General features: G+C 54.7%; 2 protein-coding genes across 2 annotated transcripts; both read right to left on the bottom strand.

The window, feature by feature from the left end:
• Positions 1–9,526: 9,526 nt before the first annotated feature.
• On the bottom strand, positions 9,527–12,453 carry HOXB7 (homeobox B7). Its single transcript, XM_049766228.1, is given in 4 exon segments — positions 9,527–9,568; positions 9,570–9,775; positions 12,041–12,389; positions 12,391–12,453. Coding segments are annotated over 4 exon segments (660 nt in total).
• A 2,233-nt stretch (positions 12,454–14,686) lies between these two features.
• On the bottom strand, positions 14,687–16,902 carry HOXB8 (homeobox B8). Its single transcript, XM_049781193.1, is given in 8 exon segments — positions 14,687–15,006; positions 15,008–15,111; positions 15,114–15,263; positions 16,185–16,269; positions 16,271–16,342; positions 16,344–16,433; positions 16,435–16,476; positions 16,478–16,902. Coding segments are annotated over 8 exon segments (729 nt in total). The 5' UTR covers positions 16,613–16,902; the 3' UTR covers positions 14,687–14,955.
• Between the last annotated feature and the right edge of the window lie 8,117 nt (positions 16,903–25,019).

The raw sequence follows: 25,019 nt of genomic DNA, 5'->3' as shown, positions 1-25,019 counted from the left end.
CACAAACCTATCAACCTTTTTTTTCCTCCCCTCCTTCTCCTTGCTCTCTCGCTCTCTCTCTCGCTCTCTCTCTCTCTTCCCCCGACAACACAACTGCTCCTGTTCCACCTACGTAGGATCTGCGAGTGTCGCCTGTGCCTCGGAGGGAGGAGGGAATGTTGGCACTGAGACCTCCCAGTTCTCCTCCTCCTCCCCCCCTCACTGAAATGAAATAAATATAGTCCCCCCCTTTTTTTTTTCCACGTAGGATAGGAAAAAGTTAATTGTTTTTCGGAAAAGTTAACCCCTGCGTGGCTTGCGCCCCCACAGCCTGGAGGGGAAGGTGTGCCAGTGGGTTTTTGCCTCAGCCTCTCCTCCAGGGGCTCAGGAAAGGAGAAGGGTTGTTTCTGCGCGGTTGTGTGGGTACAAATCCAGAAGAGTTCTCCGCTCATTAACATCGTTTTCAGAACGAGAGCGGAGAAAAAGAAACAGCCAGCTTCTCAGGTTCTGAAAACCATTTTCCACTCCTGTCTGAGCCTCCAAATCCGGGCTGAATATTTCTGCTTTCCCACCACTCTAGGGTCTGAGGGTCAGGCCAGAGCCTCCCACCCAGAGGACCTCTGGGCTTCTCCCGTGGCTCATCCGCTGGACCAGCAGCATCTTGGAAGGTGCTGAGGATGCCCAGACAGCCCCATCCCTGGTTTTAGCTCGCACTACTTGCTCTTGGTAAGGGAAGGGCTACAGAAAAGACTGCTGCCCTCTTCTCACTTTGGAATATAAGAAGGTAGGGTGACCCCAACCAGATTGTCAGGACCCCTCTCCTGCCTGAAATGCTCTGGACTCCCCCCCTCTATTGCCAAAGGTTGAATTGTGCATCTCCTGTACTACAGAATGTCAGGGATCAAGGATGTGCCAGGAACTCTATGTAGAAGAAATTCCTCCTCCTCCTCCAAAGTGGGGTTCCCAGGCCCTCTGATATTGGAGAGAATAAGAGGCCACCGGCAAGTGGAGGGCTCTTGATTTTTCTCCAGGTCACTTGAGAAGCTGGCGATTCTTTTTCAAATAAATTTCTTCTTAATACTTGGTTTTTGGTTGAGTTTTATAGGGAGGGAAGGCTGAGGGGTCCTCCTGGGGACCCAGCAGGCAGCCTACAATCACCAGCCCACTCCCCCTCTCCAGATGCTCACAACTCTCCTGTCTGTCTCTCTGCCGCTTCTGCACACTCCCCTCCCACACCCTGTGTTTGTATAACCACCTTTTCTTCACTTCCTGCATGCAAGCTTAGGTCTCTCTCTTTTTCTTTCTCTCTCTCTCCCTCCCTTGTGAGAGATAATACCAGGTTGAAAAACTGAATCACATGTTTTCAATATTCTAATATGCAGATGGAGGCCAGAAAGTACAGGAGAACAATCTTTGGGCCTGGAGCCAGGGCGTGGGACAACGTTCTCCAAGGACCACGGGCCAGGCTGCCCTACTCTGTTCCCTTTTGGGAACAGATCTGCCCACTGAATGATCTTCAGAGCCCAGGTGCAGGCAAAGTGGTACAGGGATGAGGTTGGTTGACCAAAGGAGAAATCTAGTTGGTTGCAAAGTGACCTACAATGCTGCCTAAATTCAGGGCAAATTTTCAACTGCACCTTCATGGCCAAGGGTCACCCTGAGATTCTCTCCAAACACTATGGGGGTTAAGGAAGATTTACAACAAAATAATTGGAGGTCTCTTAGGTTGGAGACCAAAGAGACCAATCTAACTGAGACTGGGCTCACTTCAGGGAGGTCTGGACAGGGAAGTGTGCACCCCCTTCTTTTCTATCACTGCAGTTGGGCCTTGGACCTTAGCCTGCTGCTATCTCTCCAGGGATAAGGTACTATGGGCATTGCCTTGTGAAGTCCAAATTCTGTGAGCCTTCCCCTGTGGTAGATGCAGAAAAAGAATCCTTTTAGTCTTAGTCTCAGACCTCAAATTAACCTCACCTCTGCAGGTTGCCTGGCCGAGAGTTGGAGCCGCAAAGGCAGGGCCTGGGCGCCTGGTGTCGGCATGAAAGGAAATAGCGCCTCATCGCTCTTATCTAAGCCCAGAGGTATTTATGAGCGTTTATTCGTCTGATGCGTTTGTTTGGGAGAAAGAGCAGGCAGGCAGGGCCTTGGGCCGCCTGGTTTCTGCATCCAGATCTCAGACAAATCTGTCTGTAGGTCCCAGCCTGTCCCTGCAGTCTGTCTGTCTGTCTCCAAGGAGGGGATATATAAATACACAGCAGGGGGAATAGCTGTCTGCTGGTCTGGGAGGCCTGGGCCTACCTTCAAAAGAAAGTATGTGGGGAGAGGTAGGTGAAGATGATACCAAAGGTTGGATCCACAACAGAAGACTTGCCCAGGAGCCCCTTGGGCAGGATTGATCATTGTAATTTTCTGTGGGGCTCTGATATCCTGTAGAGGCACACACATCCAAGCTCCTAGGGTCGTATAAATGTCTAGGTTGAATTGAGCTCAAGAGTACACACATCTCTTGCACTGAACCTTGTGTGTGTGTGTGTGTGTGTGTGTGTGTGTGTGTGTGTGTGTGTGTGTGTGTGTGCGTGTGCTGGGGGCTGGGAGAATCAGCCAGTGCCTGTGTAGAGAGGAAGGGAATGAGACCTTGTCCAGGTCTCTCATTTCCTCTCAGCTACAATCCTCCCCCAGCAACTCTTTGGGTTGTGGGCATCCCTCGCCCAACTCTGGCTGGGCGGACCCTGACAGCCTCCCAACCCAGTTCCTTCCTGGACTTTGAACCTCGGAGTTTGGGAGACTGGGAGACGTAGATGTCTTAACCTTTGGGAGCTTGTCCTAGAGGACATCGCCTTCCAACCAGCGGGTCGAAGCCAGCTACAAAGAACCTCATTTCCATTATGCAAATGACCGGCCTCGCCTCTCATCTTGGAGGGGGGCGGTTTGCCTTAACGCTCAGCTGAGAGTTCCCCCAAGACAAGGGGCCACAGCGCGGGGCACCCTAAGAAACCTCAAAGGATTTCTTTGTACCAGCTACTTTGGCCTCGGTACACTTCCCACTGAAAAAACATCTCCAATGGGGAGGGGGTCCCAGATTTCGAGGGGACTTGCTGGACCAGGACCTCCATCCACTCTGGAATGGCCCTTCCAGACGGCAGAAACTCTCAAGCTGCCCCGCTGCTGGGGCTATCCCAGAGGCCCAGACTCGAGAGGCGCCGAGGCACGGGGGCCCAAAGCCGACATCTTGCAGCCCGACACCTCCCCGGACCCCAGGTCGGCGCACCCCGTTCCTCCCCCCACCCACAGCGCAGGCCTGGGCTGCTCTGCGAGCGATTTCCTGAGGTTCCCGCCAGGAGCAGGGGCTGTAGCACCTTGAAAGGGTCGAGCTTGTTCCTGGGGCTTAAAAGCCTGAGCTAATAAGTAACTCGTGAGACAGGGGCCAATATCGCACAGCAGCGGCAGACGCGGGCTCACACCCCCCCCCCCAACACCCGCTCTCATCACCCCCCTTCTGCGCGCGAGCGGTCGGGTTTAAGCGGGTGTGATGGGGGGGGGGGGTCTGGTGCGAGGAGATGAAATGACAGTGGTTTGCATCATAGGTGACTGATCCCCACCCCCACTTTCCCCCCCCTTTCCACGCTCAGTTACGTCGATTTCGCTCCAAACGACCGAGAAGGGGGGGAGGGAACCCGCATTCGCTAGCCAACACTTTCCAGAAAACCCGGTTCCGTTCCTTCTCCACCTACGCCGGCCAAGTACTGGCAAGAAACTAGCAAGACTCACCAGCCAACAGAGAAGAGAACACAGACAGAACCGGCCTGTCTTTTGACAACCAAGTGGAACTGGCCCCCTCCCTTGGCTGAAAAAGAAAACCAAATAAACCTCTGGCAGCCTTGGCCTCGATCTCCCAATCTCCCGAGAGGCCCGGGAAGATCCCCTGGCTTGGTGGGAGGTGGAAGGGCTCCGGGAGCGACGCGAACGCCCCCACCCTTAAATCCAGGGCCCCCTGCCCGCAGGCCGCAGTATTAGTCCTCATTCAAAAACCCTAGAAAAAAGCCGCTATCCCAGCCAGCCACGAGGCTTGCAACCTGCATGGGTCGGGGAAGCGAGAAGGGGACACTTGTTCCCTAAGTCACACGCTGGCGGTTTGGGGCCGCGATCCAACGCCAAGCGAATCGTGTGGGCCCGAAATCCCCGAGGATCGCGCAAAGGCCTGGCCTCGGCTCAGGCTTAGGTTAAGACAGGCTGCACCGAAGCCGCATATCTCCAAATGGACGGTAGATGGCAGCAAACCGCATAATTTGGGCCAGAGCAAACTGTCTAGGAAGGATGATTTATACCTGGCCAACAGTACAGGAGAAAAAGATCTTTAGTCTGGGTGGATTCGGGAAATTTTCCTTCTGAGAATAGACTCCAAGTGCTGTGGGAGCAGCCAGGAACTTACTAGCCAAGCAGCTGTTGGGTGTGGGCTTCCCTATGCCCGGTTTTCTCCCTGCCTCAGTCCAGGCCTGCCTGGAGGCACCTACCTGTGTCTCTCCCAAGGCCTCTCTCTCTTGCGCCACAAGTGGCTTCAACCACAGCTTCCCCCAGTATGGGAGAGATGAGAGAGAGAGAGAGAGAGAGAGAGAGAGAGAGAGTGAGAGAGAGAGAGAGAGAGAGATGAGAGAGAGAGAGAGAGAGAGAGAGAGAGCTATTCCCTCACAAAAATACCCGAACCCCAGCGATCCTAGACAATCAGAGGCCCCTGAGGCTGAGTGCTTTTTATCTGGTCTTTAAAAGAAGATAAGCAATCACCTATTTGTGCAAGGCAATCAGAGATTAGCCTTGCCCCCCTCCCATGCCCAAAGCAGCTTCGGTAGGAAGCTTCCCCTAGAAGGCTGCTTGCTCTATTTTTAAATTCTTGCCTGCCTCTTCCAGCACTCGCTACTTTTGGAACCTCTCCACTCCCATCGTAGGAAAGCTCCCCTGCCCTTCCCCAAGAGGCCTGGCTGAAAATGGGGGTCAGTCTGGGGCTGGAGAGGGCTTTCAGAACCAGTTCAGTAAAGCTTAAATACCAGGCCAAGTAGCTTTGCAGTTCAGTCCCCATCAGGCCCCCTTAATTGTTTTTTTATTTCCCTCCTTTTACTCTGTGCCTTTTTTGTTTGTTTGCTTGTTTGTTTACAAGCCTAATATAACACACCAAAACAGTTTCTTGCCCATCGCCACACCTTTCACATCACCACATTTTGAATCCAGCAAAGTTGGAAATCCACAACAGACACACACACACACACACACACACACACCTGGCAATAATATCCCCTTCCATCCAATCCACATGCCCCACCCCAATGAAACACAAGTCAAAGAATCAATCTTGCACAGGAACCAACATGCTGTGTGACCTACCGCGTTTCCAACCACAAAACTCTCTCCCTGCAGAGTGAGGCTTCCTTCAGCGGGAAGTGGCCAAGAGACCTGTGCATTTTCAGGCCGGCTTCCTGTGGGGTATGCCTTGATCTGGGCGCCCTCACCCACAGCCCTTCAATTTGAGGAAGGTCCCCGAAGAGAGCTAATAAGCATTTCTCTAGTGAATTGTTCTTTCAGTGTCTCTCTGTCCGCCCGCCTCGCCCTCGTGTGGCCTCCGCGGAGATTCCAGGCCCTCCAGAGACCCAGGACGCCCCGCTCAGCGCCACCGCCCCTCATGCCAATGCTGCCGGGAAACCGCCCATCAGTCGCCGCTAAGCACCGGGCAAGAGAACTGCGCAGGGGCATTTGGGGAGGCCAGGGCTGGGGAGGCACGGGGGAGGGGTGGGGCTGAACCCCCCCTGAGGCTGTAGCAACCAGCTTCTTGAGGGGCCCTGCTGCCTAGAAGCCCCCCCCATCTTCTGAAGCTTCTGCTCCCACATTCAAAGAGCTATTTGGTGCTCGCCTCCGTGGCCCTTCCCCGTTCTTCCTCCCGTCTTCCCTGCCCCGGCTCCCCCTCCAGGATGCAGTCACCCCTTCTCGGCCACTGAATTTCCTGGGAAGCCTCTCCCTGCAGCGCCCAGAGGTGGGGTTCAGCTCCTTCTTTGGAGGGGTGGAGGAGGAGGGAGACGAACCCAAGCCCCACCCCCTACAAAACGAATGGAAAGAAGAATTGTAGAAGCTCCCTTACCTTTGCAGGACCTTGGGGTTCATTCTCTCCGGATGGAAACGGTGGTGGGAAGATTAGGGAGAAGCGGCGTTCGGTTTCTTCTTCATCTTCCAGAATAATATTGTCCCAACCTTGAGAGCCGTTGCTTCCCCTCCTCTGAGTTGGGGAGAGAGGGGGGTGTTTCGCTTTTCTGATATTTGCATAGAAAATGGAGTAAGTACTGGCTTTGAAAAATGGTATCAGGCTGCGGTCCAGAATAGATTGTCCATTTTTCCTCCCATGATGACTAAAATCCCAGGTCAGCAAGCAAATTAACTTAGAAATTAAAATTATTTTTTGGTTCTCTTCTTTTGTGTAATTCCCTCCCTTCCTCTCTTCTCTCTCTCTCTCCCCTCTCCTGTCTCCCTCTCTGTCTCCCTCCCTCTCTCTCTCTTCCTCTCTCCTCCTCTCTCTTCCTCCTCCTCTCTCTCTCTCTCTCTTGCTTTATCAAGTTGATACTGAAGTATAAAAATATCAAGAGGCTGGAGCCCTGAAGGACGACAGTGCTCCGACCTAGGTGTGGTGTCCAAAAGAATGCTGCATTATAACCACCAGGGAAATGATAAAAAGTTCAATGTTCACGATCGCCGGCCACATGACCGGCGCCGGCCAATCGCTGGATTCAACCACTCATAAACTTCTATCACAAAGTTGTAAATTTTCATAAAACAACAAGGAATTTATTGCATTTCTTCATGGCTGCTCTGCCAGCAACCCTTTTCCCAGTCGCCATCTTCTTTTCTTCTCCTTCTCGCTTTTTAGGGAAACCCCCATTCGAGAAGGGTGAGGTTTGGGGTGAAGGGAGTCAGACGGCGGATTCACAAGGATCAGCGAGAAGGAAGAGGGTTCTTTTTTGGAGCCTCCCTCTTTGTCAAAGGAACTCTGTCCCCCACCCTTCTAGTAAAAATATACACCCAAACCTCTGCCCAAGATCGGTCTAAAACCATTTGAGAGCAAGTCGGGAGGTGCCCCAGCGGGGTACCTGGTTGGTTACCACTTGCATTAGGGCAAAATGAAAGCTTCCAGGGTGTGCTCCCCTCCCCATCTAAAAGATACCCCACATTCCTAATCTTACAGATAGTGGGACCCCCCACCTGTGAGGGGTGTAGCAATGCAGGAGTGGAAGCCTGAGATCCCTAGAGTCTAGATTTTTCTCGCAAGAGAAAAAATGGCTCAAAGGAAGCCTAGGTGGACTTCTAGCTGTTGGATTGTTGCTCCTCACACCCCAAATCGAGCTAGGGTAAAGCCAGGTCCCAGATGCTCCCATCCAAATCCCAGCAGACAGTTCAGCACTCTCCAGGGGCATCTGCAGCCACTAAAGGGAGATGTGGGTGTGGGAGCATTTTATTTACAAATTCAAGTGAAACCAAGTCGCCTAAAATGCCCTTCCCCTCTAGTTCTCTTCTTCGTTCTTATCGAGATGCCTGTTTTTAAAGTTTTCAATAATCCAGGGTTTAGGATCTAATAACACACCTCAACTCTACTCCCCAGTTACGTAGATCCTCCAGATTTTTGTCCCTCAATCAAGGGGTGTTGCAAAAAACAAAACTAAAAATAAACCAAAACAACTAAAATCGTCCCGGATTTCCCAGGCCCGCGGAAAAATATTTCCGTATTTTGAATTTAGCTACCAGAGCCCAGATGCATGAAACGAAATAACCCTCCCCCAAATGTTTTTCTCTTCCCCCAATTTTTCTGAGCTCTGGAGAAAATTCCAGGCGGCTGGTTAGAGCGGTTTGAAAGGGCAGGAGGTGCTGAGGAGCGGTGAAGGCCCAGCGGCAGTAGCCAGGATGCGGCTTCCACAGCGGGCCTCACGGGCTCGGTTAAACTCACCAGAAAACTCTGGCTCTGGGGCTCATTTCCTCCCCATTTTTAAATTTATTTGGGTTTTTATGTTCATTTAGAATTAGGTAAATTATAAAGGATGAAAGTAAAATAAATGGAAGTAAAAAACACTAGCTAGCTCTTGCGGAAAGTGTCAGCTGAGTGTATAGGAGTCAGGTCGGCTTGGGCTGTGGCTTCGGCTGGCTGCCCGCTTGGCTGCAGCCCAGTCCCCACCCGGCAGCAAAAGGGTTTTGGAGGGTCACCCTAGCCGGCCTTCAGTCCTTCGTTGTGCAAAGCAGAGCCTGGCATTTTGAAGGTCAGTTCTGTATTTGTACCCCACTGCCCGGTTGCAGCCTGGGTTTGAAGGCCTGGATGAAATATTGTTTGTGAGACCAAGGGGGTTTTGTTTGGTTTGGGGAATGCGTGGGACTAAGTGTGCAGATTCATGGAGATGTTTAGTTGGGGCCAAATGTGAATTCGTGTGTTTATAAGCCAATGTGCGAATTGTCCGTTGGTATGCAGATAAATGTCTTGGTGGGCGTGAGTGTATGTCTCCTTGTGAGTGTGTGCGAACGAAAGCCAAGGCATATATTCTGGGGTGTGAATTTGGAGTGTGGGAAGGCCTTGCTCTGGAATATAGGAAGTGGGAAATTTTATTTGTGACCCTCTGTGAGGACATGTGCACAGTGATTTTTTTTTTTGCATGATGACAGGCTCTCCACACATGTGATTGTGCATTTATATGTATCCATTTATAGAGGAAACGTGTAGGATAGTGGGGTTCACTTCATTCACAGCCCCCACAGTATAGGGTGCAAGGATTAACCACAGAGCCAAGCGTAGAAATTGGTGCAGAGAGGAGCTGGGGTGCATGTGGCTAAACCTGAATCCCCACCCATCACCCTCTGCCCCAGCCTCAGGGAGACATATAAGATAAGACCTCTGTTTATTTTTCAAATTGCTTTATTTAATTATTTCATTTCTCCCGTTCTCCAGATACATATAGAATGAAAAGAGGATCATAGGGACATAGGGGAGGGAACAAGAAGCTTGGGGCAAGAGGTTGCACAGAGGGGACACTGAGCTAGTTGGAGGATCCTGCGGAGAGGGGGCCCTAAGACGACCCCTTTCAGTGCTGCTACTGGGAAAGCAGGGACTCAGGAGGGAGGGGAAGCACAACATTAGTCCAGACCCACAGGCCACAAAGGACAGCATCAAAGGGGCTTACAAATCAGCAAGAATTTACAAGGGACCTTAACAACAGCCACATAAAAATGGGGGGGGGAGCAAATTTCAGAAAGCTACAGAGCAGGTAGGTATGTCCTTCCCATGTTGTACAAAAGCAACCCGACAGAATTTTCCTATAGGTAGTATTTTTTTTTTCAGTGTAAAGAAACCAAAAAAAACTTCACCACTCTCCTTAAAAAAAATTTTTTTATTAAACAAATCTTTCTATTTAATAGTTTTTCCCCCCATTAGATTTGGGTTTCCTGGTTCAGTTCCCAAAGCTGGGCTTCTCCCTTCTTTCTCTCCCTGTCTCTTCTCGTTCCTCCTCGGCCCTTCTTGTCCCCTCACTCTTCCTCATCACTCCCTCAGCTCGGCCTTGTCTTGACCAGTGGCTCCAGGGACCCGAGTCTTGATTCTCTTTTTTCCACTTCATGCGCCGGTTCTGGAACCAGATTTTGATCTGCCTCTCGGTCAGGCAGAGCGCTGTGCGCGATCTCGATGCGTCGCGCCGGCCGGGTCAGGGTAGCGGTTTGTAGTGGAACTCTTTCTCCAGCTCCAGCGTCTGGTAGCGCGTGTAGGTCTGGCGACCTCGCTTGCGGTCGGTCCCTGTGCATCATATATAAAGGAGAAAAAAATCAGTGCAAGTGGAAAAGGCCACCCAAGTGCCTACATCCTTTCTATAAACCCTGTGTGTGACAGGAGGCAAGAGAGGAGAGGGAGGGTGTCAGTACTTGGAAGACCTCTTTCTGATGCTAAACCCAATTCTCCCTTTTCCCCCTGGCAGCCCAGGCCTTGTCCCTGGACATGCAGCTTTGAGGCTCAATGCACGCTGCATTTTGTTGCCTTCTATGAAGTTTCCCATCCCAGAGCTCCTGAAGCAAAAGCTCAAACTCCCTTAGCCATTGAAGGAAACTGCACCTCAAGAGTGATTTGCTTAAGGTTGAGGTGACCTCCCCTGGGAGGTCAGACACTCCAAATCTCTCCACTTTTGGCTGCTGACTCTGATGACTTGGGGGTTGGTGGGGTGGTGATTTGGGAGGAATTGGTAGAGGGCAGTGGGCATCCTGGAAGTGACTCTGGACTGAGACTCGAGGCCTGGCCTGGGTGCTCCCCCAGAAGGAAAGAGACAAAGAAGCTTCACATTGGCCAGTCAATTACACCTGCAACTGGACTGGATGCCTAGTATGGACTGAGAGGAGGTAAGGACTCTGGGACTCGCAGATTTCCTGGCAGCATGGAGGCTGACTGAGAGGTGCTGGGTGAGGACTGTTCCCAGTGGGAATGGGTTCACAGTGGAGCAGCCTGCCCTGTCCACCTCTCCGTCCAGACACCCCTGCTCTCCAAAGTGACCTCATGGCCTGCAGAAGCAGAAACAGACAGTGGGCGGATGAGAGAGAGAGAGAGGAGAGAGAGAGCTGAAGAGATAGAGAAAGACGAGAGAGAGAGAGAGAGAGAGAGAAAGAGAGAGAGAGACAAGCAACCTGGGCTGGGAGTGGGTGGCACATGATGTACTGGGGTGTCTCTGGTGGGGCTGGAGTGCAGAGGAGAGCTTCACCAATAAGACCAGAACCCCCCAATCCTAGGGTTCTTGGGGGAGTGGGGCATGTGCATGCTTAGAGGGGAGGAGAAGGAGGGTACTGGGGCCAGCTCCTGGGAAAGAGAAGCTGGGAGGAGAGCTAAGGGGCCTCATTTCCAGTCAGATAAAAGCCAAGCTGAAATGTTTAACGAGCAGAAAAATTTGGGCTTTGATAAATCAACTGGAAAGGTGCTTGAATTTATGGAGCAGGTAATGGGGACCTTCAGCAGTTCTGCTCTCAACCCTAGCGAGGCTGGGCCCCTGTGTTCACAGGTCTTGGGCCTTCTGTACTTTATGTCACAGACCCCTCCGCCCCTGCCCCTGGAGTCCAAGGCAACATGAAGAAGAATGTTTAGAGTAAGTTTGCAGGAGACCCATGTTCCTTCAATCACTCCGAGTTCTCACAGTCTCAGTTGTCTTAGTGACTGTACCCCCTGACTTGGATCTTCCAATCCTCCCTCTCCAGGCAGGGGACATGCACCTTCTAGAACGGTACCTGTAAACTTATTGTCCAGTTCTCCCAGGATAGTCACCTGAGGAAAGCCAGCTGGTTCCCAGGAGGCCTCTGGCCCTTTCCCAAGTTCACTGGGGGGTCAGGAGCCCCATCTCTCTTGCCTTAGCCATCCCCCCATCCACCTGCCTCCCTGGCTCTGTGTCCCAGCCTGGTCCTTCTCTCCTCGCCACACACCCCCTCCTCCACCAGCCTCCAGAGCCCACCTCTAATTGTCCAGAAGGGAATAATGGGGGAGCGGGGGTTGGCTGGGAAGGAAGGAGGAGGGGAATTTGCTTAGGACTGCAGCCCCCTCCCCTAGATCTTATCCAAGCGGGGGTCTGGGTGGGTGGGGGGACACACCCAGAGTTGATATTCTGGGAGGGAGGGAAAAGAAGTAGGCGAAGGGGGGAGACCCTAATGGCTATTCTCTGCATCCCCGCCACCACCAGCAGCCTTCCTCCGCAAGACAAACGGCCTCATCTCCAGCCCGTGCCGGCGCGGCTGATAAATATTTAAAGCTAAAAGGCCAGGAGGAAGGGTGGGGGGCGGCCAAGGGGGCTCGGCGCGCCAGGGCGGGGCGGGCGGCGGCGGCCGAGAGATCCGCCAGCGAAGCAGAGCCAGCCGAAGAGCCCCCAACCAAAAGGGGGGTGTGGGAGCCGAGGGGGTGCCGCGTCCCCCAGGGCCAGGGGACACTTTTAAGTGGCCAGGAAGAGGGGACGCCTGCAAGAAGGACCAGGAGGCCCGGGCCGCTGCGGTTCTGGACGGCTGGGCTGGGCTGGGCTGGGTGCGTGGCTGTTGTTACCTGAGCTTCGCATCCAGGGGTAGATCCTGAAGTTACTCTCGGCCGCCAAGTCCGAGTCCCTCTGCTCCTTGGCGCCCGCCGCCTTGGCGGGGTCCCCGGGACACACCCCGGAGAGGTTCTGCTCAAAGGCGCGCAGTGCATGTTGAAAGAAACTCGGCTCGAGCCCGTAGCCGGCCGCGTAGACGCCGGCTGCGCTCTGGCCCGCCATGCCCCCCCCCGCCGGGGGTACCAAGCCCTGCATCGAGGCGGCGGCGGCGAAGGACGCCCCCGAACCCACTCCATAGCCGGTGCGCTGGGGATTGGAAGCGAACGCGCAAGAAGTTTGTTCGGGGAAGGCTCCGGCGGTGGCGAAAAACCGAACTTGCGGCTGGATATTTAGAAAATAAAGCATTCGCATAATACAATGAACTCATAATTTGGCCGGATGAGTTGTAGGCAGGGACGTTTTAGTGTCGGTTTTACGAGATTCCTTGATATATTACAGAATTAGAGTCCAGATTTACACCGAAAAGGACCCCCTTTTTCCTCTCCGGGCCACGTGACCCCGCCCCACGTGAGGTCCCCTCCGCCAATGGCCACGCAGGCCTCCCTCCGGCTCCCGGTAATGGGGAAAAAATTGTGTGGCGTTGATTTATAAAAATAATGATCAATAATGAATGGGAGAGCCCAAGTTCTGTGCGTTTGGGGTTGGGGGGGCTCGAGGGCCGCCGGCGACCCCGTGGGCTGGAGGCAGCTTTGCAGGCGAGATTTTTTTTTGGAGGGGGAGAGGCAGGAGATGGAGGGGAAGGGAACATAAATAATCACTGGGCGATTCTCTCTGTCTCCCCCCCTACCCAGCTCCCCAGCCTGAAACCCAGCAAGGAACAAACAGGGAGATGGTCCACCGCTGGCTGGGTGGGTGGGTGGGGTGGGTGGCTGACTGGGGACAGGTCTTCATTAATTTGAACCCAGCTAGTCTGGCTGGGCCTTTGCGGGATGGGGGGGGGGGGTTGGTTTGGGCCGCTTCCTCCAAGAGAGGAACTAGGTTGAGCCTGACCCCCAGATCCAAGGTAGGGTAGTTAGTGCAAGGTGTCCTGGGTGCTCCTCCGGGGCACATAGGAACTAGGATCGGATGCTACGGAGCACGGTGGCTAAAACCGGGGGGGGGGGGGGGGGGACGTATGATTTTTTTTAAAGGAAGGGAGTAAAGTGGGTGGAAAGAGAGAGGAAAGGGGTGGAGGGCAGTCTGCTCTCCCGGTTCCCGGAGGCGAGCTGCCGGAAAAGCAGAGGGGGCGAGGAGTGCAAAGGTGGCCAGCCACGACCCTCCAAGCTGGCAGTAGTGGGGCCACGTCCCACGGACTTGGGAGGGGCATAGATGGGTGTGGGTGGGTGGGTGGGTGGGGGGACATTCACCCACTCAGGCCCCTGTCCCCAGTCTGGGAAAATAATGAAAATAGCAGCTTATTCAGCAGCACAGCCACTCCACCTCTTACTCACCCCACCACAAATCCCTTCAACCACCCCCCCTCCCCAGGGGACCCCAGGGAAGACGCACAGAAACAAAAGGGGGACCGGTGGCGGCCAAGAGAGCCACCTGTCTGGGTGCATCTCCCCAGCGTGGGGCCTGGGCACCCGGGTCTCCGGGGCCCCCGCAGCATCAGCACGCGAGGGGAGGGGGCTTCTCTGGGCTCCCCTCCCTCCTGCTCCGGCTCCTCCAATCAGGCGCAGCCGCCTCCCCTCACTCCCTGCGCCCCTGGGCCGAGGGACTCGCACCACCTGCCTCCAGCAAGCCCCCGCCCCCCTCCTCGCGGCGGCCAGGCCAAGCCAGGCCAGGCCGGGCCAGGCGGGCACAAGAGAACGGTGACCGCCTCCGGGTGTTGGAGGGGGCCCTCTCCACCCTAACCCCTCCACCAGCTCTCCTGCAAAGGGCGCCAGGAGCAAAATGAAGAGCCCGGGCCCGGCCCAGTGTCGGGTTCTCGATTGTAAACTTTATTGTAACTCTTCCGCCCCTTTTCAGGCAGCAGACAACAGAACAAAGTATAGAGGAACAACAAAATATATAATCAGCCCCTCCCTCCCCCCCAATAAAGCAATTCACGGATACAGGATACATTCTCTTCACAGTAAAACCTAAGAACACTTTTAACAATTGCCCACAGCGCGCATGCTAACTAAAGTAACCTCTTTTTTTTTTTTTTTGAGAAACACTTAAGACGGAATTGTCGAACCAAAGGGGGGCGGGTGAGGTGGGGGGAGTCGGAGGAAAAGAGAGAGAAAGAGAGAGAAGCAGGAGAGAAAGCCAGCGAGCAAGGGAGGAGGGCCAGCGGGGGGCAGAGAGAGGATGTGGGGAGGGAGATGAGAGAGAGGGGAGAGAGAAAGAGAAGAGAGAAAGAGAGAGAAGAAGAAGAAGAAAAAGAGAGGGAGGGAGACAGTAAGAATTACGGCGTGAATAGGCAGTTTCATGTTGTTGGGAAACTTAGCAGAAATCGGTACCTCGGTCATTACAAAGAAGCACGTTTCAAAGGAAAAAATAAAAGACCATTGCACAAGGAAGCTTTTTACACGGGACGGGGGGCTTTGGGGGGGCTCTCAGGCAGGCCTCAGCCGCTCACCCTAGCCGGGCGAGGCAGTCAGTCCTTGCTTTGTTTGTTTGTTTGTTTCCAATCCTTTCTGCTTGGCCCCCCGGCCCCCCCGAGAGAAGGGCAGGAATCCACGGTAGCTCACACACAGAAGCTATTACGAGATACTACCACTAGCGGGGACTGGCGCGGCGGGGACGCTGCGGTGGGAGGCCGGAGCTTGGGGGCCCCGCGAGCAGGGCCGGAGCGCTCGCTCTCGGGCTGGGGGCGGGCGACGGCGACGCGGCTGCCGGGGCACCCGGCGGGCGGGCGGGCGGAGGGCGGCCCCGGGCCCTGGCTGTCCCAGCTGCAGCCCCTTTACTTCTTGTCGCTTTTCTGCGCCTCGCCCTCATCGGCCGCCTCCGGGGCCTCGCTCCAGCTTCTGCTTCTCCAGCTCCTCCTGCTCGCATTTGCTGCTGGGGAACTTGTCTTTGTTGTTCTCTTTTTTCCACTTCATCCTCCGGTTCTGGAACAGATTTTGACCTGTCTCTCTGTCAGTCCCAGCGCATGCGACACCTCGATCCGCCGCTTGCGCGTCAGATAGGGATTAAATAGGAACTCTTTCTCCAGCTCCAGGGTCTGGTAGCGGCTGTAGGTCTGGCGGCCTCGCCTGCGTCCGGCGGCTGCTAGGAGTGGGTAAAAGGCGAGACAGAGGGGAGGGCAAGGGGAGGGGGCAGAGACGGAGAAGGTTGGGAGATTCGTGAACCAGCCTAGGAGACCGAGATAATAAGGGCAGGGGGACCTTCTACCCCGCACGGGGGGGGGGGGCGGGGGCGCTGGGAGGCCTCGGTCAAAGGGGGTGGGGGGAGAGAGGGGGGATCAGACACCACTGAATCTAAGGGAGCCCTCCCCTGGTAAACCAGCACCGGAGAGCTGGGTGGGGGGCGTCCAGATCTATTAAAAGTGCCATAAACTTTAGAAGGAAGGCTCTGAAGCAGGGAGAGAATGAAGAATTTTTTAAAAGCCCGAGGGTGGGGGGTGGCGGATGCACCTTGGAAAGCCCCCCAGAGCCTCTGCCCCAGAAGGAAAGTTTCTTCAGGGTAATTAAACTATAAAGCCATTGAGAAGTGCAAAAGTTGAGTATCCCCCCCCCACACACACACACACTCCCACCGCCCTCTGTCCACTACCCCCCAATAAAACAGTAAAAGGGGGGTCAAGAGGGGAAGAAGAGAAGTAAGGCGGGGTGAAAGGGGTCTGGATTCAGGAAATGTCAGCAAGTCACCAGTCCTTCAAGGGGGGACAAAAAGAAGGGAAGGAAGGAAGGAAGGAAGGAAGGAAGGAAGGAAGGAAGGAAGGAAGGAAGGAAGGAAGGAAGGAAGGAAGGAAGGAAGGAAGGAAGGAAGGAAGAAGGGAGGGAGGAAAGGAGGGAGGGAGGAAGGGAAGGAGGAAAGGCCAGGGAGGAAGGAGAGAAGGAAGGAAGGAAGGAGGAGGCGATTTGGCTGCACCAGACAGACCCAGGAGCTGGAGGGAACGCGCCGACCTGCCCGGGGTCGGCCTAGGGACCCCCTCCCCCAGCCTCCCTCCCGGCCCCGCCGCGAGCTCACCTTGAGGGCGCATCCAGGGGAAGAGCTGGGTGGGCGACGGGCTCTGCTCGGAGCCCTCGGCCTCCTCGCCCAGGCCGCTGGCGGCCCGCGAGCTTGCAGTCTGCGTACTGCACCAGGTCTGGGTCCTGCGCGCGAAACAGGCTCTGCCGCTGCAGCGTGGTCGTAGCCGTAGAAGTTGCCGGGGTCCCCGTGGCACGCCACGGCGCACGGGTTCTGCTGGTAGGGCGCCGTGGACAGCGACGACGGGCCCGTGGTAGAAGTCCTGGATCTGCGACGGGTGCTGGAAAGTGCCCGCCGCCGCTCGGACCGTACACCACGGTGGGTCGGCCGCCCAGGTCCTGGGCGAAGCCGCAGTCATAGTAATTGGGGCGCAGGGACTCCCCGGTTTTGTATTTGGAGAACAGTGAGTTGACGAAATAAGAGCTCATTTTATTGAATTTTGAGGCGGCGGCGGCGACGGCGGCTGTAGTTGGGGGCTGTTGGGGAGGGGGTGGGGAGGGGGAAAAGGGAGGGAGAGAGAGAGAGAGACAGAGAGGAAAAAAACGCGGATTCGCCGGCTCCTAAGTCAGCCCTCGCCAGGAAAGGACGAGGGGAAGGGAGGAAGGAGAGGGGGGAGAGAGAAGAAAAAAAGAAAAAGGCGAAGAAGATCTCGAAGCAGCCGCACTTTTTTGGTGATTTCCAGGAATAGGGGGGAAAAAAAAAGCCCAGCGTAAAGCCTGGAAAAGTCTAGGCTCGCCCTAGCAGCCCAGGCTGGCTCGCCCTCCCCCCCACCCCCCACCCCCCCAAAAACAAAAATATACCGCCACTTAAAAAAAGAGGTCCTCGCTTTACATTTCGAAGAAGGGATGCCAGTTCATAAACAGTTTTCGGTGATTTACTTCCCTGCAAATGAGTTGGTTCATATTTCGCACTGTCTTTTCACGATCATTTGCATCCATTAGAGACCCCGCATGCTATTGGCTTCTCCGCACTCCTCCCGGACAGAACGCAGAGCGAGAGAGAGCGAGCTGAGAGCGAGTGAGAGAGAGAGAGAGAGAAAGCTAGAGCGAGAGAGCGCCAGGGAGTGAGGAGAGAGCGAGAGAGGGAGAGGGGAGAGAAAAAAAAAAAGGAGGGGAAGGGAGTGAGAGAGAAAAAAAAAAACCAACCCTGGGAGACCAAAAGAGAGAGAGAAAGGGGGAGACAGGGAGGAGGGGGGGAGAGAGAGAGAGGGGTGAGGGAGAGAATGAATACGGATTAAATCTGCTTAACTACCTACATTAATGAGATATCTCTTGCCTCACAACAAATCAAATACCTTCGCAGACCACCCCCAAAGACTGATGTGGGGGAGTCGCGGAAAAGAAAAAAAAAACCACATACACACACACCACAACCACACAACCACCCACCACTCACACACACATACATACACACAACAGCACCGAAGCACGCTGTTAATTTCGCGATTTTAACGAGGCAGTTGGAGTCTTTTTAAATGTCAGGGTCGCTTCGGCAAAATGTAAAAGAACACGGTTTAATTGCGCCGAGTTTTAAAAGGTCCTATAAATGTAATTGGTATTTTAATACAAGTTATCAAATCACACAGCTTCCTCTCCGAAACATATTTTCAAACCAACGAGGTAGTCATATTTAAGGCTTTAATGATCAATTTCCTTATTATTGATAAAGGTTTAACTATCGTGTGCAGGGAATTGGCGGAGGAGCCAGCCCCCAAAAAACGGCTGTAAACTCTTTAAACAAACTATAAAACGCCATAAAGCCAGAGTCTGTTGTTGTTTATGCCGCAGTGCATAAAAGCGTTAGCATTTTACGAGTTCTTTCCTCTACAGCTATAAAACTGCTGCTTCCTTCGCCCCCGCGCCCACTGCGCCACGGCGGGGGTGACGAAGCCGAAATGAGAACGATTATGGGGTGTGTTTTTTTTTTCGCCGCAAACGGTGACTTTTTTCTGAGATTTTTTTTTTTCTCCTGCTTTTACTGTGCTGAGCACCTGACCCCCCAAATCTTGGTCTCGAGCCTCCACACCACCCCTCCTCTGCCTCACTCAGGCCCCTCACCAACTTTTTTTCCTCCTGAACCCCCACCCTTCCAACTGGAGTTTTCTGCAGAGAAGGGGTGTAGGGTGTGTGTGGGGGGGGAGAAACTTTCTGGTTAAAGGACAGCAGGGAACAGGGACCGAGAGCTAAGGCCAGCCTGCACCGAATGCAGCCAGTAGTTTAGCTGGCTTGAAGGGGCAGAGGCCGCAGAGCTAGTATGGGGGTCCCCAGTAGGCACTGGGGTTCCTCAGTGCTTTGAGGGGCACCAACTTTAAGTGAGAAGAGAAAGGGTGGTGCCCACGAAAGGACACTAAGCTAAGCAAGCTAAGCTGCCTCCTCCCTGAGTGCTATGCCTTGGGGGCCAGGAATTAAGCCCAGGTTGGCCCATCACCTCTTCCCTGGTACCCTGGGGTGGCTGAGAGGGCATTACCCAAAGCTGAAACTTCATCAAAGAGAGCAGAGGATGGCCAGAGGCCAGTGCCTAGCACAGAGACATTGGCAGGGGCCTGAGTGTCCACTTCTGCGGCCACAAAGGTTTACGTGGAAGGCACCTTCCAGCCTACATTGATTGCCAACTGCCTGCACTGCCCTGGGTAGAGGGGATCAGACACCCCAGGCCTTCCACCTTATCTCATCTCCCTTTGGGGAGCCTCTACTATACCAGGCTCTCTTTCCAGATCCAGGTTGGAGGAACCTGGGCCTTCCCCCCCCACACACACAAAAGATGGACAGCCCAAGAGCTGTCATCCCCACCTCTGGGTCTCAGAGCCTGGGTGTCCCGGGTGACCAAAGCCTCAGAAGGGGCCCATGTGATGGAGCAACAAAGCTTCCAGAGGGGACCCCCAGGCCAAGGGAGGCCATGAAAAGAGGTAGTGAGGGAGAGAAAGGCAAGAAGGCTTCGGAGGGGTGTGTGGGGGTCACAGACGCATCCACCCATTGTTGAGGCATGAGAGAGTTGGGTTATTTTTTCCAGGGCGCTTTGGGAAAAATTTCGCTACCCCCAATCTTGGTGAGAAAGAAACCCTCATATTTTCCAGGGGGGCCTGCTTGGGCCCTCAACAGTGAATCCGGAGCGGAGATGAGAGTGAGAAAAAGAGAGAGAAGGAGGGAGATAAAGCCCGTCTGGAAGGTTCGCAGGCTGCGGGGGGCCTGGAGACTGGGAAAGGCAGCAAGAAGTTGATGAGGGAAGCTAACAATTGCATCAAATGCGGTGGGTTGGGGCGGGGGGGGGGTTTATGGTCATGATTTGAGGACTCACCGGTGAGGTAGAAATTCAATGGCTTGTCCTAAATCAACCCTACACCGGGCCAGAAATTCCTGATGGAAGGAAAATGTTTCTATTATAAGAAAAAACAAGCAAGAGCGAGGAGATAATTTATAAACACCCAACGGAGCTGAGCGCAGATTTATTAGAGAAACTCAAGTTGAGGAAAAACTCCTCCGCTCGCCTCTATGCTCTGTGCACCACGGGGCGCGGGGTGAGAGCGCTGAGGCAGCCGCGGTTTTTTCTTGCAAACATGGGGGGGAAATCTTTATTTTTTTTTTTCCGCGTGCAGGTTTGTGGAGACTGGGGGGGGGGTGCGGATAGGGATAGAATGGGAGTAGGGAAATTTTTTTAAAAAGGAGGCCTAGAACCCAAGAGACTAAAGGCTTGAGAGTTCACGGGTCTGGGCAGACACTTAGCCGGAGGACTGGTAACCGCGATATTCCGAAGGGACCCGCAAAGCACCGCACCGAGTCTGCTCTCACCTGGCAAGCGCGCTTGGCGCGGGGAGGCCCGGAGCTCTGAGCTCCCCGTAACCTCACGGCGCCCACCTGCCTCTGGGGTGACCCAAAGTGGGGCGCTCAGAAAAGCCCCAGGAAACCAAGAGCCCTTCCTCACACTTCGTCCTTGGAAAGGGACCGGGCCCCGCGCCTGGGCGACGTGGCTCGCGCCCAGCCAGGCCACGCACAAAAATTGCTCTACGGCTCGGTGCGGGGAAAGAGGCCCCGCCGCCGCAGAGGCCCCTCGGATGCCCCTCAAAACCCAGAGATCCTTTCTACGCAAACGGATTCATTCCCACCGCCCCCCACCCGGGAAGGCTGCCTCGATTTCCTTTTCTGCCCTGATTTCGCAGCCAGTTGTGGGGGGGGCCCCTTTCTTTCCCTTCCGACCCTCTCTCAACCTCTCTCTCTCTTCACCTGACCTGCTCACCCGCCACGGAGCATTTTTGCTCCCTTCCCCTGAAGTGGGTGGGTGGGGGTCAATCTCTCTTTTTTTTTTTTCTAAACCAATTTCTCACTTTTATTTAGCTCTATTATTCCGAGGAGGAGGAGGAGGAGGATTCTCCATTTTCAGGCATTTGTTGCATTACCAAACCTAGAAACTGGGTGGAAAGCGCAGAGCCCTCCTCCTGGGCAAAAAGGCACAAAATTGACCTGATTCGGGGGGCGGGGTGGATGGGGAAGGAGGCAAGACTAACATTTTCGCAAATCGAGGGAAATGGGGAGAAAGGCCATAACGCACCCTCTATTTCATTACGCGCCAATTATTCATAAAATTTTGGTAGCGCGCAGTTGGAATAATCGGGCCCGGCCTAGGTGCGACCGGCCGCAGCCTGCACCCACAGCCGCAGCCCCGCGGATTTTCACGTGGAGCAAGAATGCCATCTAGCGGTCATTATGAGAAAAGCCGTGCCACTGCGGACGCGGCCAATTGCCCCGCGAGCCACCACTGCCCAGGCGACAAGAAGGAGAAACTTTCTTTATTAGCAGAAAACAGGGAGGGAAGCGAGAGAAAAGGCTTTAGAAATCAGGAAGCGGTTTGTGAAATTTTGCCTAAGCTAAAATATATCTATATTAGGGTTTGGGGGGGTGCAGGAAAAAGAAGCTATACTCTTATTTTATTTTTCTCTCCTATTTATATTTGCCTATTTACACACACCCCTCTCAAACCCTTGATTTCTGGAGGAGCGCGCCTGGCTCTGTGTCGTTTATGGTCCGTAAAAGGGCCAACTGAGTATACTGTTCAAACCCAAAAACGATTGTTTCCAATTCTGAGAAGAAACAATTGGGCTTTTGGGTTGGAATGGGGAAGGCCTGGGAGGGTGGATGGGACGTGTAAAAGGCTCCAGAGGCGGCCAGCGCCCAGACGTCTGGCCCCCTTGGGGCCTAAGCATTTATTTGTGCGCATGAGTGTCCATGCGGGGGTAAGCGGGGTGTGAGGGTGTGCGGATGCATCTAACTCTTGTGCCCATGGGGGCTCACTTAGATGCCAGTTTCTGGCAGGGTGTGTGTGTGTGTGTGTGTGTGTGTGTGTGTGTGTGTGTGTGTGTGTGTGTGTGCAAAGAACAAAGACTAATCTGAAGTGCAAACCCAGGAATATTTGTGACAACCAAGTATCTTCCCCTCCTTACACTAACCCTTCCTTCTTTCCCCTTCTTTTGTCCCCTGCCATTTCCCCCACAAAACCAGCCGGCCCCAGTGCTGGGAGTTGGTGGGGGCTGCGATTGGCAGGCCCACCCCCAGAGCCCCACCAGGCCCCAAGCCTAGGCCCAGCTGTGACTGGCTCTCTGGACTCCGGGAAGTTTCCCCCTCACTGTTTGCTTTGCTGCTGTTTAGTTTCTTAACCTTCAGAAATTTATACGCTATAAACTTTTATAGCGGTCATATTCTTTTATGGCTGCGCACACGGCATTGAATTCCTCTCCCGGCTTCTCTTGGTCTCTCACTCTCTGCTCTCCCTCTTTTAGGGCAAATGATTTCCCATCTCCGGCTTCCGAGCCTCTGCTGTCTTCGCCTTTGTCTGTCTAGGCAGAAGCCACCCCGGGCGGGCTCGGCACCCGGCACCCGGCACCCATCTCTCCTGCCCCACGCGCCCGGGTCGCTCTCGGCGCGTCCTGGGGGGCGTCTGGCGGCCTTTCGCCGCACGCTTCCAACGCCTGCTGACTCCGGGGAGTCCCGCGTGGGGAGGGAGCCCAATCTCCACAAGCTCTCCAGCCAGAATCATTCCCCAACCCGAATGGAAGGCTCCTTGCAGGCTGCGATCCCAGCGCGTCTTCCAGCTTCCAGCTCGCGCCCTGTATTCCTCCTTCCCTTCGCTGGAGAGGGGTAGGCCTGGCATTTCCTCCCTCCCGACTCCCTGCTCTCGGGCCTGGCTTTGTCCCCTTTCCCGGATCATCCCTCTGGGGGTTCGCCGGCTGCCGGGAGCCACAGAGGATCCGGCCTGCAGCGGCTCTGGCGGGGAGCAGTTTCTGCAATGCCGCCTACACCCGGTGGCTCGCCCACGCTCAAAAGCGCTGGGCTGTGGCGAGAGAGCAGGGGGGAGCTTGTGCGGGCTCTTGGCTGGAACCTCACATCCTGAGAGGGACAGGAAGGGCTACCCAAAACGAAATTGGGTGCTGGGGGCCGGTTAGACCGCTTTTCTGCCTTCTGAGACTCCCCCCCCAACCCACCCCAGTCGCTTCTCTCTGCCTGGCTTCTCAAATTCAACCCGCCTTAAACCAAGTACTCTGGAGATACATGACGGGGGGGGGGGGATTAGTCTCCTGTTGGGGGGGGGGGAGTCAAGGACCCTGGAAGGTGCTTCTGTAGAGGGGAAGCCAGAAGCTGAGGGCAAACTCTCTGTCCTGCTGCAGTCTAGCCAGACGGAATGGCAAGTGAGGTTCTCAGTCCTTGCTTAGTTTCAGGTGGTCGCCCCAGGTGAGAGCTCTCTCTGCCCGCTGGGAAGATCCCTGAGCTCAGCAGGCAGGTCTAACTTTACCTGTGCTCCAGGGCTGGGGTGGAGGGTCTAGCCTGCCATTTTGCTGGAAGACACCACTTCCTGTGGTCCAAACCGCCTGCTCTTTCCTCAGACAATGTGGGCCTGATTTCTGCATCGTTCTGGGGCCCTTGAATGAACACCGGCGCACTCCTGGGGCCCTTGAGTGAAAACTAGGACTCTGATCCCCCAGGAACTGGCTCTGCAGGTCTTAAGGCCCCCATCCTCTCCCCTAAAAATCCAGGCACTTCCTCTCCCTACCCCCCTAAGCTGCTTTCTGGAAAGTAAGACTTTATCCTTCCAGCCAGGTGAAGGGAACCAGCCCAGAATAAGACACGAGGAGAAATACATTTTTCTAGAGTGATATATATTTTTTGTTCTTTTTTTTTTCTTCTTCCAAAACAAACATTCAGAGCTCTAGGCCCCTCACCCTCCCTACTCCCACCCACCCACCCCCTTTCCCGTGTAAGCCACAACTGAAACAAGGCCAATCACCCCCAAAGAAATCACAGAACACAGCACAATTTCACGACAGCCACCGACGAAACAAACAAAAAAAAAAAGTTCTACTGGCAAGGCCCTGTCGGGCGGAAGAAGCAGGAATGGGGGGTCCGCCTGAACGGAAGGGGGTTGGGGAAAAGGGGCGCCCAGGACAAGGCTTGGCCGGTGCTCAGGTGCGGATGCTTTCACCTCCTTTGCACGCGGGATGGTGCCCCAGAAGCGTGCGTGCTGCCGCCACGCACATCCTTAGCCAGACCGGACTGGAGGCCGCACTGGTCAGCCGCGGCCGGTGTCCTTGGGCGCTGGACCCGATGGGATTGAACGCGGGGGGCTCCTCTGCGGGGAGCTGAGCGCCTGCGAGATGGAGAGAACCGCGCCAACCCGGCGCTTTGGAACCTTTGCGCCTCCCGGTGCTAGACAATTTATACCCGGGAAGAGAGTTCAGAATCGATCCACAATAAATTTTTCCATCGGTCTCTCCTGACCCAGGCATCCCTGCATCCTGGGACCTGGATGGCGGGAGATGCGCTCTCGGGAACGCGGTTTGGGTCTTGGGTGTGTGGTGGATTTGCTCCCCCAAAAGATTCGGAGCTGGGGTTGGGGTGTGCAGAAGGATGCGGATGCGAAGCCCGAGGAGAGCCAGCGGGGGAGACAGTCTCTGAGGTTATCAAGCAGGACACAGGTGAGCAGGGTGACTTTGTCAAGGCGAGTGACCCCCCCCCCAGCTGACCTCTGTGTTGGGAGGAGGCGGAAACATGCAGAATTAAACATTTCCTACAAAACTGCCTCTGCTGAATATCTTTCTTGCCTTGCCTTGCCCCTCCTAGCACTGGAACTGCACTGGGCCTGTGTGGGCCCACTGACCTCGGGGGTCCAGGCGGAGGTACAGTTCTGGCTTTTGTGGAGATGGATCAGGGCTGACTGAGCCACCCTTTGGCCAGACACCCCTGAGTTGGAGTGTGTCTAAACAACTTAGGGTGCTGATATGTTAGGAGGTGGGTCAGGGCTCACGGGATGGTCTGCAGCCTGTTCTGCCAGAGGACCCCAGTTCCCAGTTCAGGGTCCACCTTGCTTGACTATGGGCAGCACATTCCCCAGGGTTGGGGATTTGGGCTCCAGGTGCTAGAAAGGTGTGTGTGTGTGTGTGTGTGTGTGTGTGTGTGTGTGTGTGTGTGTGTGTAGGTCAGGACTTCAGGCTGCCCTAAGGACCAGAATACAGAGGGAGCAGGCAGGCTGGGAGGGCAGAGCTAGGGTTTCCCAGGGAAAAAAAAATAGGGGGGTTCCTAAGGGATCAACTAGGGTCTCTCTTTCCTGCGGCCCATCTGTCTGAACAAACTACGTCTACCTTCTAAATCAACACTGCTCCCTCCCAACCCCAGCAGCACAGAGAGGAGAAAGGCCAGGGCAAGGTGGGGGAAAGGGGAGAGAAGGGGGCAGAAGGGGGACTGAAGGAAAGAGCCCTCCCTATTCATTGGAGGCCCCCCCAGAGGCAGCACTGACTCTCCAACCATCACTTATAAATAAGAGTGGGCTGGGGAGGGTGGGCTGGGTCTTCACTCT

This window comes from Suncus etruscus, chromosome 1 (genome assembly GCF_024139225.1).
Source record: "Suncus etruscus isolate mSunEtr1 chromosome 1, mSunEtr1.pri.cur, whole genome shotgun sequence".
NCBI lineage: Eukaryota > Metazoa > Chordata > Mammalia > Eulipotyphla > Soricidae > Suncus > Suncus etruscus.
This window is presented reverse-complemented; position numbering and strand designations above follow the sequence as displayed.